General features: G+C 42.3%; 1 protein-coding gene across 1 annotated transcript; it reads right to left on the reverse strand.

Moving 5' to 3' along the window:
* Nucleotides 1–485: 485 nt before the first annotated feature.
* ATMIN (ATM interactor) lies at nucleotides 486–18,285 on the reverse strand. The gene is made up of 4 exons (XM_082606959.1): nucleotides 17,932–18,285; nucleotides 7,650–7,775; nucleotides 6,867–7,066; nucleotides 486–6,170 (listed from the first exon to the last, which is right to left on the reverse strand). The coding sequence occupies exons 1-4, from the start codon at nucleotides 18,271–18,273 to the stop codon at nucleotides 4,358–4,360; spliced, it is 2,481 nt and encodes an 826-aa protein (XP_082463085.1). The 5' UTR covers nucleotides 18,274–18,285; the 3' UTR covers nucleotides 486–4,357.
* Nucleotides 18,286–18,312: the final 27 nt, after the last annotated feature.

An 18,312-nucleotide genomic window follows, 5' to 3' on the forward strand; every position in this document is an offset into this window, starting at 1 on the left:
TGTGATTAATTCAGATGCATTGACTCCTACCAAATTTTTATTGCGGCACGAGCTATGTTTTTTGAAGTCACTGAATTTCTTGTTACAGCACAGGAAAAGGAAGATAAAGTAGGAGAGGGATCAGTTTCAAATTCAGTCCTAAGCAGCAACAATGTTTGAGATGCAATCATAAAACCAAATATTTCACCTAGGACATGGAAAAAGCACTAGATCACCAGAAAGCAAAGAGTAAAAAGCTGCAAGCAGAAGCAATAAGAAGATGCCAAACTTGGAACAAGGTCTTATTGACACATAATATGCTCATCAGCTCACTCCTTTAGGCCAAAAAAAAAAAAAAAAGTCTTTGTTCACATAGGTAACATATTTTTGAGAATAACAAAGTCACCATGGAGATATATTTTTTTAAACAATTTTTTATTTTCTGAAATATTTGACTATTTCACTGATAAACTAAAAATGAATATTATTTAATTTTGTTGTTGTTTCTTTTTTGTAGCCTTTATGACCTGTAATATTAACTTGCTTGAGCTTGACCACGAGTTTCTCCTATGACAACCTTCACTATTCCTGATTTTGTGGATTTAGAACAAAGTTACAAATGTGTTTATTTTGTTAGTTATTAGTAAGGCAATATATAAATTTAGGTTTTTTCTGAAGTTGAAAGAACTGAATGAATACTAGCCCTCTTTCAGTTTCAGTATTATAGACAATGCTCTTATTCATTCACATACTTTGGACACCTGCTCCTTTCAAACATGCATATTTTTAAAATACAGTGCCCAAATGTGTTAATTTGAGGACACCAACAACCTGAGAGGCCTTTCCATTTGCTCTTTAGCCTGCTTCTCTTGGTATGTAAACTAGTGTATCAGCGTGTCTGCTAATACAGTTCACACAATTGAGAGAACTCTTTGGATTTAAGCACTGCAAAACAATGGTATTTAGTCGACTATCTTCTTGACTATAAGAACATTAGACTAGCCGACATCATGCTGAAAAAACTAGATTAAATTCATGCCATTTAAGCCAACAGACTGACGTGTCCTCTCCTAGTGTCAAATCTAATCTGTGGCACTTTAACACACTTCAGGTGAGAACACACACATATATTGGGATATAAGGAAAATAAAACCGCATAATACTTGAGACTTCAAAGGCTTCATTCCTAAATGCCCCAAAGTTACATGTTCCTCCTACTCTTTATTAAAGAGCCTTCCGAAAACAAGTCTGAGAAACATTTCTTTACGTATACACGATAGTAAGTACTCTTCAGAGTCAATATTAGATAACAAGTTTGGACTGGGACTAAGATAAGCATTCTAAAATTGAGACTGTAAAGGATTACATGAAAATATCACCCTGTCATTAAACAACTCAACTTCACAACTAGCCTGACACTGATACATTTTCTTCCAATCAAAAGTAGCTGCAAACTGGGATTTCCCTGGTGGCGTAGTGGTTAAGAATCCGCCTGCCAATGCAGGGGACAAGGGTTCGAGCCCTGATCTGGGAAGATCCCACATGCCGTGGAGCAACTAAGCCCGTGCGCCACAACTATTGAGCCTGCGCTCTAGAGCCCGCAAACCACAACTACTGAAGCCCACGTGCCCAGAGCCCGTGCTCCGCAACAAGAGAAGCCACCGCAATGAGAAGCCCCCGCTCTCCGCAACTAGAGAAAGCCTGCTAGCAACAACGAAGGTCCAACGCAGCCAAAAAAAAAAAAAAAAAAAAAAGGTAGCTGCAAACCTTCCTCTGCATCTTTCAGGTAAGTCTATAAAAAATTTCTACTTTTATTTCCCTTTATCTAAAGGGAATCAAACACACTGATTTGGCTTTCCTGCAATTAGTGACTGAGTATGAGCAAAGAACAAGTCATAGTCCTACCCTCTTATTTTTGCTCTTAAGCCAGAACCATATTACTTACAAAGATAAAAGACACCCCATTATGAAATGGTGACATTTGGATGAAAAATGAATCAGAGTAATTTCCTTTGAAATTATTTTTTCAAATTTCCTTTGAAAAAGTTTTCCCAAAACTTAAATCATAGGGCACTTTTTATCAAAATAAAAATTTTACATCAAAACAGCAGCTTTGGGAATTCCCTGGCGGTCCAGTGGTTAGGACTCTGTGCTCTCACTGCCAAGGGCCCAGGTTCAATCCCTGGTCAGGGAATTAAGATCCCACAAGCTGCATGGTGCAGCCCAAAAAACCCAAAAGTTTTGGTAATGGAATGTCTTTTCATTTTCTACTAGGAAAATTGTTAGCATATTTTCATGAACAAAGGTAAGACAGTAATGGAAATAACTAGGCACAGTCATTTCATCGTGTGACTTTCAGACAATGATGAGTTTGTGAAAAGTTAAGGCAACGAAGTCACATTATGAGTATGCTGAAGAATTCACACAAAAGGTAGAATTCTCACTTCTCTTTAATCACTGAGTTTCAGATTTTACAAATAATCTTAGAACAATTCAGGTAACTAAGGTTTTGGGGGGAAACAGTTCTTACTTGTACATGAAGAACTATTACATGCTCCATTTTTTTGCAAATAACTCTATTGGCTGGATTAACAAACACTGTCACAGAAACACAGAATTTTTTTAAAGCCATAGATCACTGCATATATATTTACAAAAAGCCATAAACAAACATGCATTTCTCCTTATTAGGAGAACTTAAATAGATGTTTGAACATTAAGGCAGTGATGATTCTAAAACATAATGAAATTCTAAGTTAAGGCTTTATGTTTGTTTTGAAACCCATATTCATAGGCAACTGTGACCAAAGCAAACTTTTATCTATCAGATTGAGTTCATCTGCTCAGGATATGTTATTTATCAACTACCAATAATTCTTCTACAGGACAGGAATTAGTAGCAACACCACTAATTTACTTCAATGAATTCTTAGTCCCCTCCTTAGGTTTTGAGGATTTAGCCTTCAGCAGCATAAGCACGTGTCACAGAAAGAACAGAGCATTTTTCTGGGTAAACTTAGAAAAATTTACAGACTGCACTGATTTTTACTTGCCTGAAAGTTGGCCAACAATCAAGAACTCAGAATCTCCTAAATACAGAAAACTCCAAAAGCATACTTAACCACACACCCATCTCAAAACACAGATGTTCTTGATTATTGAAGCACTTGGTCTTCACCTCACTTTCTTTGAAGACTGTTTGGTATTACCCTCTCTAAACAAAGCAACAAAATGCAGAACACCATATTTTAGATGGATCTATTCTATAATTGCTATCCTCAAGGCACAAATACTATCCTTGCTAGACCAATGTGTTTCCTCATTTAAGGAAAAAATGAGAGGTGGATGAAAAGAAGATTCACTTTAAAATAGCTGCTGATTGCACTCTTGCCCTATCAAGCTTATGCAAAGTATTGAAATTTAGGGGGGAATGTCCTTTTCTCCTTATTTTTTTTTAAAAACATTTAGAGAGACAAAACTCAGACTCAGCTGGTGGGTGAGCTTTGAGGAGCAGCTCTGGAGCACCGTCCAGGCCTTCTGTAGAGAGTAGGAGAGATGCTCGTAGGACACACTCCAGTCTGGGCTAACAGGCATGATTTCACAGCCCAGCGTTTCCACAGTTGGGGTGACTTACTGTCACTTAGACTGAAAGGATCACTATTTACACTAAGTGCTTGCCGCTACTTCTTTAAGCAATAATTTTACAGCAACACGTCTTGTGAGGAAAGTACTATACACTTAATGTTGGTATCAGTAAGAGTTCACGTAGAGGAGGGATGGCATTGACTATATGAAAATTGTCTCAAAAGCTAAAGACAAGTGTAGTTTCCTTTGTGTCTTCAAATCGGGAGAGTAAGATGTCAAAGCAGATGAAGCTGTTGGTGTTTAAATCTGATGGTGCAGCGTCAGACTTCTTTAGACATTATTGGGACACAGGAATTTCGTAACAAGCACTGGCAAAAAGTATTTTAGGTGCAATTTAAGTAATTCATACTTTGACTAAAATGTTTTGAAGGTTTGAAAAGTTTGTACCCTAGTCCTGCTGAGCTTGGCTTCAGCTAAATGGTTAGATGGGTTTTAAAGGTGTGAAATACATTTTTTTTTTTTTTTTAAAGAAGGGAAGATTACACTGAAAGGGCAAATGTAGGCAACACAAAAACAATCATTGTTAGATCAACATCTTATACTTTATAATACACTCACACATTTTTACACAAATTTCATGTTTACAAGTACAAAAGGCAAAGAACCTCAGATAATTGAAGTAACTGTATCATCAAGTACATTCAATAGAGTTAACACTGTTGTCCCAGTTCTCCATCTTCTAAATCCAGAAGGGAACCAACTGTAAATGCCATCCCCCATGTGGATTTCACTTTCAGAAGTTGGAGACTGGGTGTAGTTCTGCACATGTCTGGGTTTCAACAGAGCTGAATTGAGATTCCATCGTGTTCCAGGCCAAATCGGCCAGAAGAAAGTCATCCATTGCTGTTTGAGTTTCATTGCTGGTGAAGAATAAGCTCCCCAAAGTTTCAAAGCCAGAATTCATGGTCTGTGTTTCTGCACTGTTCAACTGAACTTTGCTTTCTAGAGCAGGTAGGTTTTTAGCAGTGTTGATTCCTTCAGTTTGGGTCTCTGTGTCAGATGAATCAGTACTCATGGAAAAGCTGGAGTGTTTCAGAATACTTCCCAGAGGCAGATGAGGGCTACTGTCTAAAAAGAAGTTCAAGTCCGTCTGTGTTTGCGTGTCAAACATTTCAAGGCCTAAGAAGTTAGAATTTCCCCTACAACTGTAGGACTGGGCACAGGGATCTGCAAGTAAGAAGTCAGTTTGGGTCTCTATGTCCAGAGATTCCAAGACTGGCTCCGTGGTCATGGTGCTAAGCTCACTCTCTTCAGTTTGAGTTTGCATATTTGAGGCCGAAAGGAACTCTTCAATATCAAAATCAATTGCAGGATTCTGGGTTGGGCCAGATGGGAGCTGGGTGTCAGGTCCAGTATTTGTGTCAGACAAAAGACTACGATTGTCTAGTGTCTGACCAGGCAGATTACTTGACAAGATGTTTTCTAGATCACTTAATAAATCTATGGTTTGGGTCTGATTATCTGTCATATTCTGTGAAGAAAGCATACTATTCTGTGCACTGAAGTTTATAATTGGTACAGATTTCTCAATATCTTGATTTAAAGTTTTAGGGTGGTTCTGAGGTAACAAACCATGAGTCACAGTCTCTGCTACTAAGCTGCTGCTTATAATACTGTCTGTAGAAACACCATATGACGAATGGACACTCTCAAAAATGTCTCCACACATTACAGCTTGGTCCATCTGTACTCGATCATCGGTTGGACTTTGCATTCTACTGGTCTGAGTTTCTCTGGAGATCCCACCTGACTGGAAACTAGCATCTGTAAACACATCAGTCTGAGCCGCTATAGATGAGGTTACCTTAGAACTGGGCAAAAAAGTTTGAGTATGAACACTAATGGGAAGGGAAACTTGAGAACCAAATGTCAAATCAGTTTGAGAACAAGATGACACAGAGGAATCAGGGCTAGCCCACTCTGCAGACGGTATAAAGTATTGTGTGGTATAAGACAGTTCTGTCTGTACGTTGATTGAAGAAATGCTGTTCTTCTGACATGTGTTCCCTAGTTCTTGTAAAGGGTTAGATGGACTTTTACCCAAGTTTACTTGAACGCCTGTGCTAACTGGCTCAACAGCAACAGTATTTACAATTTTTGAAAGAGGGAGGCTGTCCTTGAGAGAGCAAGCCTCCGAATCTAGGCCGAGGATCAGGGTTCCGATGGACAAGGGCAGTAAGTGCACAGCACCGGGGGCAGAGCCCTGATGATCGACACCCAACACCACAGGCTGGGCTGAGGAGTCGGCTGTAGGCACAAAGACAGGCACAGGAGAAAGCTGCATAACGGGGAGTTTAACCAAAGCCACTTTGGGCTTTGGTAAAAGCAACTTCTGAGGATACCTTGGAGGTGTTGGAAGAGTCTGCTTTCTGGCATTAGAGCTGCAAGAATCTTCAAACGAAGCCACTAGCTTTATTTCTGAAGTTTCTAGTTCTTGAGCGTCTGGTCTTGGGGTTGCTTGGTTGCTCAGTGATTCAACAGTCTTACTGGACAACTTCTGGTTGTGCAGGCAGTTTTCCATTTTCCTTTTCTTACTAGGTGGATCCCTGAGAACAGTGACAGAGTAAAAAGAGAAAAACAATTTTAAACTGCAGTTTTCTTCATCAACCCTGGCACTGTATCTTCACTTACAAATTCTATTTCCCACATCTACAGCAGAGGTCAGATTCAACCCAGCGAAGAGAAATCCATTCTTTTGTAACTCGGCCTATTATCAATATATGGTAGGTAGAAGTTCAGAAACATGCAAACAGGGAAGCCCACCTTTTTTTGGGTGAAGTGCTAAGTACCAGAACTCAACTTAGATCTGTAAGCATTAGGGAGCTAACAGATTATATAATGCAACTATTATCATTTCTAAAGTAGGAAGCTCTTAGTCCAAATACAAAGATGACGTTTCAAATGAAGCACAGTTTCATGATAAAAAACTCTTCAACAATCTAGCATCCCTCTAACAGAAAACGCTGGAAGCTTCTGAAGAATTGAAAACCCAATAGATTTTCAGTTGGGAATAATAAGGGATTCTCAAAAGGAGCTGGTGAAAGAACAAGGAAGAACAGTTGGGTCAAGTATATGTGGATCATTTGCTAGTACTGCTCCTATTTCCAAAAGTTCCCTTCTTCATGTCACACCTTTTCTCCGCCATTCCTCCTTTCTCCCCACACTAATGGCTCTACAGGAAGTTTAATTTGAAACTCTTCCCACAGTTATTGGCTTTTGGGCCACCATTTTTTCCCCTTTACCTGTGTTCTGCAGGGATCTCATGGCCAGTTCGGTAGATGTGGGACTGTAATGCAGTCCTGCTGGCATAGGGACAGCCACATGTGCACTGGAAGGTCTTACCACAATCCTCTGCATGTCTTTTCAAGTCCCACTCAGTGCCATACGAATTGCTGCACTTACTACATTTATGCTTCTTTTCAGCATGCATTTTCATAAAGTGCTAGGAAGAACACAAAAGGACTAAAATGAAAAACTGCAACTGCTCAGAACATTTCAAAAACCATCAACATACCCAAATTAACAATGATTTTACATGATACAATATAGCAGTGCAAATCAAAAGAATGTAAAAGCAGGCAACTCTTCCAGTCCAGAATCATCTCTTTCCCCACTGGCTGGGTCCCTCCCTCCTCTTTAAGATAGCTGCTTCTGAAATTATTCTTTTCCCTGCAGTTTCTTAATCCCTTGGGAGAACATTTCCTTTGTGCCTTTGCTGCTCTGACCTTGAAAGCATGCAGATTCACACAAGAGATCTGGAAGTACACAGTTTATCATACTTTGCTGACTCGGTCTTCTTTTCTTTCCAAATCCACTTCTGGACAACTTCCCCTCCAGAACAAGCCATGTCTCCTTCACTTACACCCTACTCATTTTTTCCCCAAGTGGGAGACTTGGGTGGCTGTCCTTACAAGCAGCTTTCTGCTCAATTCTCTAGTTATGATTGGTAAGTAATTAGAATACATGAGATTTATGACATCTGCATTTCATCCTCAGAGAAGTATACTTAAAGACAAGTAAAATACCTGTTTTACGAGAGAAAATTGAGAAAATGGTCTGTCAGGGCCTCTAGGGCATCCTTCAATTGGACAACAGTAGAATTTTGGTACAGTTTTCAAATCTTTTCTTATTGTCGGATTCACTATGCCATCCTGCAAAAGAAAAATTACTTTAAATAATTATCTTCAAAAAACCAACAGAACAAGCTGGGAGTGATAACAAGGAATGAATAAAGATATGCACAAGGGATCGTTTTAGGGTGATGAAAATGTTCTAAAATTTGGGATTGTGTTGATGGTTGCACAACTGTAAATCTACTAAAAAATAACTGAATTATTAATTTAAAATGGGTAAATTATATCATGTGTAAACTATAGCTCAATAAATCTGTTAAAAATTTTCAAAACAAACAAAAACCAACTATATTGTTTAAAAATCTTCTATCCATTCCTTTAGCACTCCTTCTAGACTTCAAAATCTCTGCCCTTCAAGCCAGCTTCTCTAATCGTTAAGTGGTATATTTATAGTTTCTCAGGCTCAAGACCTGGTATCATCCTTAAGTCTTCCTTTGTTTTTTAATCCCACCCCCACTGAATTAGCGTGAGTCTCTGAAAAAGACCTGACTATGACCTAGGTCTTCCTGATAAAGAGAACTGTCACTTTCTCTGATCACCACAATGCCCCCTAAAGTAGCTAAAGCTAGTTAACACAACTTTTATCCAGTAGCGTGAATATAGGCACCATGCTCTGTTTGAAATTCAGTAATCATTATAATGGCCAGTGCTAACATAGCTTTTACTACCGTGGCAGGCACTGTTCTAAGCACTTTATATATATTAACTCATCCTAGTAATCCTTTCTTATTAAGTATGTGATTGACTTTTAGGCTGGGAATTTTAAAATAATTGGTGAGTTAATTTAGCTTAAAGTGCTGTCTTGTTGCCCTTGATGAGCCCACATCCCTCAGGAGTGAGAAACCTATGACCTCCAGTAGAATTCTTATCTGGCAACCCCCAGCTGGCCCCAGAAGAAGGTGTGTGGATGGGGTGGGGTGGGGTGGGGAAGGACCTCCCTACTACGGGTGGAAACAACTGGACACGTGCTCAGGCCTCAGCTACCGCTGTAGCACCTAGACGTTTTAGTCCTTAGGTGCTGTGATGGGAAAGGATTCACTACTTTCGGAACATGCCCACCTCCTCCGCTCCCATCAGTGTGCAGCTAGAGAAGAAACGAATCACCGTGCGGCTAGGACTCCCTCCATTTGCTTTCCTACTGGATCTCAAGAGGAACATGTTGATCTTGTTGAGTCTGTGTCCACTCATGTAGAGGGGAAAAGAAGCTATTCTTGTTTCATTTTTAAACAACGTAATTTATCTCTCAATGATATCAAATGGAGTCAGTTATTCCTCCATGTCTTCTACCTTGGTCCATCCTTTTATAATCCTACTGCACTACACTGTCTAGAGATTCATATTCATTTGGATTATTTAAATGGTCTCCTAAATAATTTTCCTTCCTCTTCTAATGTCAGAACAAATTTGACATTCCAAAAAATTATTTGTATATATCACTGAATACTATTTTTTTAAAAAAGGCGCATAAAATAAAATCCCGGGACTTCCCTAGTGGTGCACTGGTTAGGAGTCCACCTGCCAACGCAGGGGACGCGGGTTCGAGCCCTGGTCCGGGAGGATCCCACGTGCCGCAGACCAACTAAGCCTGTGTGCCACAACTACTGAGCCTGCGTGCCACAACTACTGAAGCCTGCGTGCCTAAAGCCTGTGCTCCACAACGAGAGAAGCCACTGCAATGAGAAGCCCGCGCACCGCAATGTAGGGTGGCCCCTGCTCGCTGCAGCTAGAGAAAGCCTGTGCGCAGCAACAGAAGACCCGACGCAGCCATAAATAAATAAATAAACAAACAAAATTTATAAACAAATAAATAAAATAAAATCCCATCTCCTCATTATGCCTCCAATCGACCATCATAACCATATCTTTTTCTGTTCCCTTTTCATACACTCCCCTGCTCAGCCTAACACTCTTCCCACTTCCACTTCCACCTTCTACAGCCACTCTCGGATGACTGTCTCCCTCCAGGCAGAATGCAACGGTGGGAAGAGGGCCCCGCATGGAGAGGCCTGTAAGCCATTTCCACCACTGATTAGGCACATGACTTTAGACAGGTTATTTAATCTCTGAGCCAGTTTGCTCATTTCAAAAACAGAGAGAATAGTTAACTCTCAGGATTATCCAGTACTGGATTAGCATGGCGCCTGCTCACATTCTCAATAAATAGCACTCCCTTGTTCTGCTCACCACCCAGGTCTATTCCTTGTCTGAAATCCAAGGTAGCAGCTAACTTAACTTGCAAACTCTCATCTTCTTCTAGAATTCCTGTCTCCTCGACTAAATTTCTTAAGGGCAGAAACTAGTTGATACATCTCCTGGTACTGTTTTCATGCTTTAGACTGCACACTACAGGCAGAGTACTTGTAGAAAGGCAGTCCAGTGTAGGGCAGCAGCTCTCAAACCTACAGGCCTGTGAAAAATCACGTGAGGCATTAAAAAAAAATACCTGTGCCGGGTCCCAGTCCCAGGGAATGATATAATTAGTTTTGGGTGGGTTTCGTATTTGGTTTAAAAATCTCCCCTGATGATCCCAGTGTGTAGCCTAGCTTAAGAACCATGGTGCGGTGGTTAAACCCATGGGTTCTGGAATATGGAATTCTCTACATTGCTCCTTTTCTGTGACCTTGAAAAAATTAACTGCCTTGGTTTCCTTATTTGTAAAGTAGGCATGATAGTACGATCTACCTCAGGGTTGTTGTGAGGATTTAGTGAATAATTTAAGAGACTTAGAACAGTGCTTATCATATAATCACTCAATTAATTACTATAGCTATTACTTATCGGCTGTGGAGATTTTTGTTGCTTCTTTTGCTTTCTGCCAACCAACTTAAGGCCAATAAGCTAATCTAAACCAGTACTTTACATTAAATACTGTCCTTGTGGCAACAGAAATAAAAGCAAAAATAAGCAAATGGGACCTAATCAACCTTACAAGCTTTTGCACAGCAAAGGAAACCATAAACAAAACAAAAAGACTACCTACGGAATGGGAGAAAATATTTGCAAATGATGCGACCGACAAGGGCTTAATCTCCAAAACATACAAACAGCTCATTCAACTCAACAACAACAAAAAACAACCCAATTGAAAAATGGGCAGAAGAACTAAACAGACATTTCTCCAAAGAAGACAGATGGCCAACAGGCACATGAAAATATGCTCAACATTGCTAATTATTACAGAAATACAAATCAAAGCTACAATGAGGTACCACCTCACACCAGTCAGAATGGCCATCACCAAAAAGTCTACAAATAACAAATGCTGGAGAGGGTGTGGAGAAAAGGGAACCCTCCTACACTGTTGGTGGGAATGTAAGCTGGTGCAGCCACAGTGGAAAACAGTATGGAGGTTCCTCAAAAAGCTAAAAACAGAGTTGCCATATGATCCAGCAATCCCACTCATGGGCATATATCCAGACAAAACTATAATTCCAAAAGATACACGCACCCCTATGTTCACAGCAGCACTATTCACAATAGCCAAGACATGGAAACAATCTAAATGTCCATCGACAGATGAATGGATAAAGATGTGGTGTGTGTGTGTGTATATACACACACACACAGTGGAATACTACCCATCCATAAAAAAGAACAAAATAAGGCCATTTGCAGCAACATGGATGGAACTACAGATTATCATACTAAGTGAAGTGAGAAAGAGAAAGACAAATACCATATGATATCACATATATGTAGAATCTAAAATATGACACAGGGCTTCCCTGGTGGCGCAGTGGTTCAGAGTCCGCCTGCCGATGCAGGGGACACGGGTTCATGCCCCGGTCCGGGAGGATCCCACATGCCGCGGAGTGGCTGGGCCTGTGAGCCATGGCCGCTGAGCCTGTGTGTCTGGAGCCTGTGCTCCGCAACGGGAGAGGCCACAACAGTGAGAGGCCCGCATACCGCAAAAAAAAAAAAAAAAAAAATGACACAAATGAACTTATCTATGAAATAGACATGGACTCACAGACATAGAGAACACACTTGTGGTTGCCAAGGGGGAGGGTGGGTAGGGGAGGGATGGATTAGGAGTTTGGGGTTAGCAGATGCAAACTATTATACAGAGAATGGAGAGACAACAAGGCCCTACTGTATAGCACAGGGAAATATATTTAATATCCTGTGATAAACCATAATGGACAATAATATATATATCAAAAGTATATATAACTGAGTCACTCTGCTGTACAGCAGAAATTAACACAACATTGTAAATCAACTATACTTCAATTAAAAAAAGAAAGAAAGAAAAATCCATGGATTCATCTCAAAAAAACAAAAAAATACTGTCCTTGTGAAAGTCTGATTGAAATGCCACTTTTATTGAAACACTGGCCTCTGCTAGCTTTAATGACAACCAACACTGTCTCTCAATCACCAAACTCATCCCATTCACCAGTTCATCTTTTTTTAAATGAAATACTTTTAAACTTATATTATTTTCCTTCTAGTGTTATCTGCAAGAAAAAATCAAATACAGAGAGAATATTAAGAAAGCTCTAAAATTCTTTCTTTTTTTTTTTTTTAAGGCTAGGACAATTTAAAAAAATTATTTATTTTGGCTGCACCGGGTCTCAGTTGCAGCATGCATGTGGGATCGAACCTCGGGCCCCCTGCATTGGAAGCACAGAGTCTTACCCGCTGGACCACGAGGGAAGTCCCCATGCTTACTTCTAATACATCTTAAATTTGCTTAGCAATCCTTTTATTATCCCTTTTCAAACTCCCTATCATGTTCTCAATATACCTGTTCACTTCACTTTTTAAAAAATTAATAAACTTTATTTTTTAAGAGAAATTTTATTAGATTCACAGCAAAATTGAGCACAAAGTACAGAGAGTTCCCATACACTGTAGTGCCCCCCCCCCCCCCCCCCGCAACACAGCCTGTTCCACTATTAACATTCCTCACCAGAGTGGTACATTTGTTACAATTGATGAAACTACACTGACACGTCATTATCACCCGAAGTCCATCGATTTTATTAGAGTTCACTATTCGTGCTGCACATTCTATGGGTTTGCCAAATGTATAATGACAGCTATCCATCGTTATAATATCATACAGAGTATATTCACTTTCCTAAAAATCCTCTGTGCTCCACCTATTCGTGACACCTTTCCCCTTAAGCCCTGATAACCACTAATCTTTCTACTGTCTCTGTAGTTTTGCTTTTTCCAGAATATCATTTAGTTGGAATCATACAGTATGTAGCCTTTTCAGATTGGCTTCTTTCACTTGGTAATAAGCATGTGAGGGTCCTCCATGTCTTTTTTTTTTTTTTGCAGTACGCGGGCCTCTCACTGCTGTGGCTTCTCCCATTGCGGAGCACAGGCTCCAGATGCCCAGGCTCAGCGGCCATGGCTCGCAGGCCCAGCCGCTCCGCTGCACGTGGGATCTTCCCGGACCGAGGCACGAACCCGTGTCCCCTGCATCGGCAGGCGGACTCCCAACCACTGCGCCACCAAGGAAGCCCCCTCCATGTCTTTTCATGGCTTGATGGCTCATTTCTTTTCAGTGCTGACCAATATTCCCCTGTCTGGATGGGCCATCGTTCATTTATCCATTCACCTGCTGAAGGACATCTTGGGTGCTTCCAAGCTTTGGCAGTTATGCTTTAAAAACATCTCCTACCACCTCCTCGCGTTTCCTTTCTCACTGCTACCATCATTAGTTCAAGTATTCCTGACTCTCTGTTTGGACTTTCTCACTAACTTCTTAACTAATTTCTAGACCTTCAATCTCTTTTTCATTCACACTTTGCCACACTCACCTTTCTAAAATATACCTCTGATAATGACATCACCTCACTCAAACATTTTCAACGGCACCCCAATACTCCCCAAGTCCAAATTCCTCTAGCCACTGGGACGTCCAAAGTCCTGTACTATATAGCTTCAAACTATGCTTCTTTTCCATCATTTCTCTGTTATATCTAATGGAATTACTTAAAATTCCCCAAACCTTTTCAAAAGGAGGAATATATTTATAACTTTGTTGCACTTGGGAATGTTTTAAAAAGAGTAAGTGTTCAGTAAAAACTTGGGGCATTATACTGAATATGTTTAAGTGGCCATCTAAGTCAAAACTGTATCACACACCAGGATGAGACACTAAAGGCAGTCATATCGGATATCAACAACATCTACTTGTTGCTGTCATTACAGGTGTGGAAACAACCCGACGCTGTTCGTTTTCCTGCTTTCTGAGGGCCAACTCCTCAGTCCTCCCATCACCACCTCTCTTCTCCAGTTCCTGGCCTTCTTCCCATTCTTGTTCTGAGAAAATAAGCTCTGAGATGAGAATGGGGTGATAAGAAATGGTAATGGCACAATAAGACATGAACTGGAGTAAGAAAGCAATGTTTTTGCTCTGAAGTGCTATATACATTCTAGAATAAAACTTAGCAGACTTTTCTTTTAACTGTACCTTTTGTGTGCATAACCGAAGAAAATGACAAAAACTACTTCATGCTTTTTGTACCTTTTGGGTACTTGTTTATAAAACATTTTAAGTAAAAGAATTTGAAAAAGAACCTATGAGAGGAAATAACTGAAAAACAAGATGGACAAAAGTAAACAGAGAAGAAAAGCAAAGCAAGAGGAAGGACTCCAATGAAGAGAGGATAAAAGGAAAGGATTGTAAGAACTGTGGCACAAATTGGGGGAAAAAAAAAAAGAAGAAAAGGCATTATAGCTACTCTAGCATCTCTCTGCCTTCGCAGAAAAACATCCAAGAAGAAAAGTAGTTTGCTTTGTTGTTGTCTTATTGTAAATTTAAAATTAGAAGTCTTTGTACACTAAGATCTATAGAGCAACTTGGAACATTTACTTTTCTTAAAAAAAAAAATTCCTGGCAAATCATTAAAAGCAAACCCCTGGACTGAACATAACACAAAATCCACTAAGCCATGTTTTAAAAATATGTGTTGCTGGATAAGAGGTTATTTAAGGGTGCCCCTGTCCCCTTCACTATTTTTAAACGTGAGGGATAAAAGAATCAAGAAATGCCCATTTACTCCTACTCTTCTTTTCCCTGAATCACCAGCTTTCATTTCTCCATGGATCCCCTTGTAGGCAAGGCTGGACTAGGATATTTCCAGATTTACTTACAGGATATGGAATATAGACATGTATCTTAAGAACCCACATAAAACCAAAAGGTATCATGTACTTTACACCTTACAACCCTTATCTGCACTTTTATTCATCATCCTTCAGAAGGATTTGTTAATCATTAAGAAGGGAGTATTTGACTGAGGGCAGGGTATCTTCTGAAGACTAGAAATAAATAAGAACCTTACAACAAATAACGGGGAAGGGAATGAAATATTATCATAGGGGCTTCCCTGGTGGTGCAGTGGTTAAGAATCCGCCTGCCAATGCAGGGGACATGGGTTCGAGCCCTGGTCCAGAAAGATCCCACATGCCGTGGAGCAACTAAGCCGTGCGCCACAACTACGGAGCCTGTGCTCTAGGGCCCATGAGCCACGATTACTGAGCCCACGAGCCACAACTACTGAAGCCTGCGCGCCTAGAGTCCGTGCTCCGCAACAAGAGAAGCCACCGCAGTGAGAAGCCCGCGCACTGCAACGAAGAGTAGCCCCTGCTCGCCGCAACTAGAGAAAGCCCGCACGCAGCAACGAAGACCCAGAGCAGCCAAAAATAAATAAATAAAATAAATTAAAAAATAGATATATTATCATAATCCAGGAGAAAAAAAACACAACAACTAGGACAGAAACTAGAATTATGTAAGTAGCCGTAACCAAGAGAACAAAGGGAAAAATCGCCATTGAATACGATGCAGATCTGCCAAGCAGATACACTCACGCTTCAGGGCCCGTAGGAGCACACTGGACGGCTAGTGGAGCCTCTGGTCCAAACGCAGACCGCCTTCAAAGCCACAGGGAGCTCCCAGTCGGTTCTTGTCCTTACTAGGCCTCCTTCTTCCCCCTCCCTCCTCCCAATACTTGAGAACATCAAGGGTCAAGCATAATGTTTGAACTCAAGAGCCTACGACTTGGCTCCCAATTGTGCGGACAGATTCCCCACACTGGGACAACACTATACAGATAGGGCTATTTTGTCACATAGGCTACCTTCATGAAAAAAAAAGAACCCCCTTTCCACTAAGACAGCAGATGTTCAGGGGCTGCATGGTTAGAAAGATGGAACAAGGCAGGAAAGTGAGCCTGTCTGACATGGAAGAAACAAAGATGGTTCAGGGTGAGGTTTCTTTAATTCCTGCTGAAACAGGTCTCTCTAGTGACCTAGGAAGGAAACTCAGGAGAGTCCATTTAAGATCTGCCGTTCAGAAAGCAATCTTGAGCGCACTGTGCTGTCTGCAGACAAGAGAAATATGAAAAAATGACTAAAACTGGAAGAATGGCTTCACATAGGTTCTAAGCAAGGGGGGATGCTGATACTCTGCTGTGCTAATGTCCAAGTAAAGGTCTGACTGTTAAAATTTACAGTTGCCTCAAACATATTCCTCCTTCTTAGGCCTATTATATGCTTAGGATTGGTAGCTTCAGAACTCCTGAACTTTACATATTTTAAAAACATAATTAGAAATAAACCTACTGCATACTACCAAACCCATTGTATACTAGTCCTGACAAGTAAGTGGTATCTTTGCGCTTAACAGACGCTTCACAAAGTCTGGAGAGATACACAGCCCCTGACAGCAATTCCATAGAAAAGAACAATGTAAACTGTTAAAAAGTGCTTGCGACAGTGATGTTCAGGCCAACACAAAGAGAGTCGTGGTCAGACTGGCAGCTTCCTCTGTGCTCAGAGATGTAATGTCTGCCTTAGTTGTCTACCAGTGAGGGGAGGATACTGAAGGTGGGTGATGGCTGTTATACATGAGCTGAAGAGAACCCAGGGATTAGGCTGAAGAATTCCTGCAAATATACAGTTCATCCACTCAAGATAAAATATGGTTAAGAAAAGGAAGGGTTTAATTAAAATTCGGGATGGAGGAGAAAACAGGAGAATGAAGACCATTCCCAGAGTTACTTCACTTGTGTTGTGGAAGAGACGCAGAACTTGCAGGGAAATTGCAGCCCCACCTGCAAGGTCTTCCTCAGCGTACCTCCATGTACCTCTCCTGATCGGGCCTCCCTAATCGTCACTTCAGGACGTTGTTGCCTGTGTCCAGCTGCTGCTAGAAGGGGGCTGCCCTCCGTGGGCATCACATCTGCCCTACTAGAGACCATCACCTCAAACTTTCTGCTGTTAAATTCTTATCAGAAGCCTGATTCTAAAAACGTTTCTGAGGAAGATTTACCTGAAGGGCAGATGGAACATGCAACAGGAGAGGTAATTTCAGCTTACTCCTGAATCAATTCAGACCACCGAAAGCTACATACTCACGAAACTCCTTTCAGTAACGTGCTTTGGAATTATGCCCCTGTTGGCCTAGAAAGACTTGAAGAAGTGGTGCAAGTAAACTTCCTATTGTAATGACTGAGAAATCATGATTTAATAGGTCTGGGATGGGGCTGGACATCTGGATTTTTAAGAAGCTTTCCACAGATGTGCACTGAAGGCTGAAAGTCGCCCCATTTTACGTTCAGATTATTGTCCTGTTATTATATACCGTGTCCCCCCTTAAACAAGATCCACGGGAGAAATTTCGCTTAGGTCTCACCCCTGAGCAAAGGTGATGTTTACCAACATTGTGGAACATGTCGCCAAAGCTGCAGCTCCCTGCTAACAACTGGCCCGGAGAAGGAGGCAGTGTGGGTGCGGTGCAAACGGCACCGGCTTCGACCCGAGCCCGGGTTTAAAGCCCAGCACTACGCAGGTGCGTCATCGGTTTCTCTGCAGTAGAACCAAGGTGCCGTGAGAGCTCACGAGACGAACGTGAGAAACGCTCGCGACGCCAAGTGCGAGGCCGGTGGTCTGGCCGGTCCGAGCCCGACAGCGCAGTGGCATGACACAGGGTTTTCCTACCGCTGCGCCTTCCTGCCTCCTAGCTCCCACTCTCCCCGCCGGGACCCCCTCCCCGGTCTGGCCCTTTAGGGCCTCGGAAGCCCCCGCCGACGCCGGCCGGACCTCGGCGCCTTCCCGTCCGCGGCTCTGGCCGCCCTCGGCCCCGAGCGCCCGCTTCAGGCGCTCGGTCGCGCCAGGCCCCGGGAGGCGCTGTCCGCGGCAGGCTCACCTGCAGGCGGTGGCTCTTGACCAGGTGCATGTTGAGCGCGGGACTGTTGGGCAGGATCTTGCCGCAGCCGCGCACCGTGCACAGGATGTTGGTCCGCACGGCCCGGGACAGCTCACTCACCGACGGCTGGATGAGCTCCCGGGCCGGCGGCGCCGCACCCGCAGGCTGCTGCCTCGCCGCCGTGGGTCGCGGCCGGCTGCCCCTCAGCCGCCCGGGGGGATCCCACGGGCCGGAGGCGGCAGCGGCTCCCCTCGCGGCCGCCGGGACGGCCGCAGCTCCCAAGACCAGAGTTGCGGGCCCCGCCGCCGCCGCCGCCGCCGCCGTCGCCTCAGAGGCCGCCATGGCTCCCGCACCTCAGCCCGGACAGCTAGGACGCCCCGC

Source organism: Mesoplodon mirus, assembly GCF_964341445.2.
Source record: "Mesoplodon mirus genome assembly, chromosome: 19".
Classification (NCBI taxonomy): Eukaryota; Metazoa; Chordata; class Mammalia; order Artiodactyla; family Ziphiidae; genus Mesoplodon; species Mesoplodon mirus.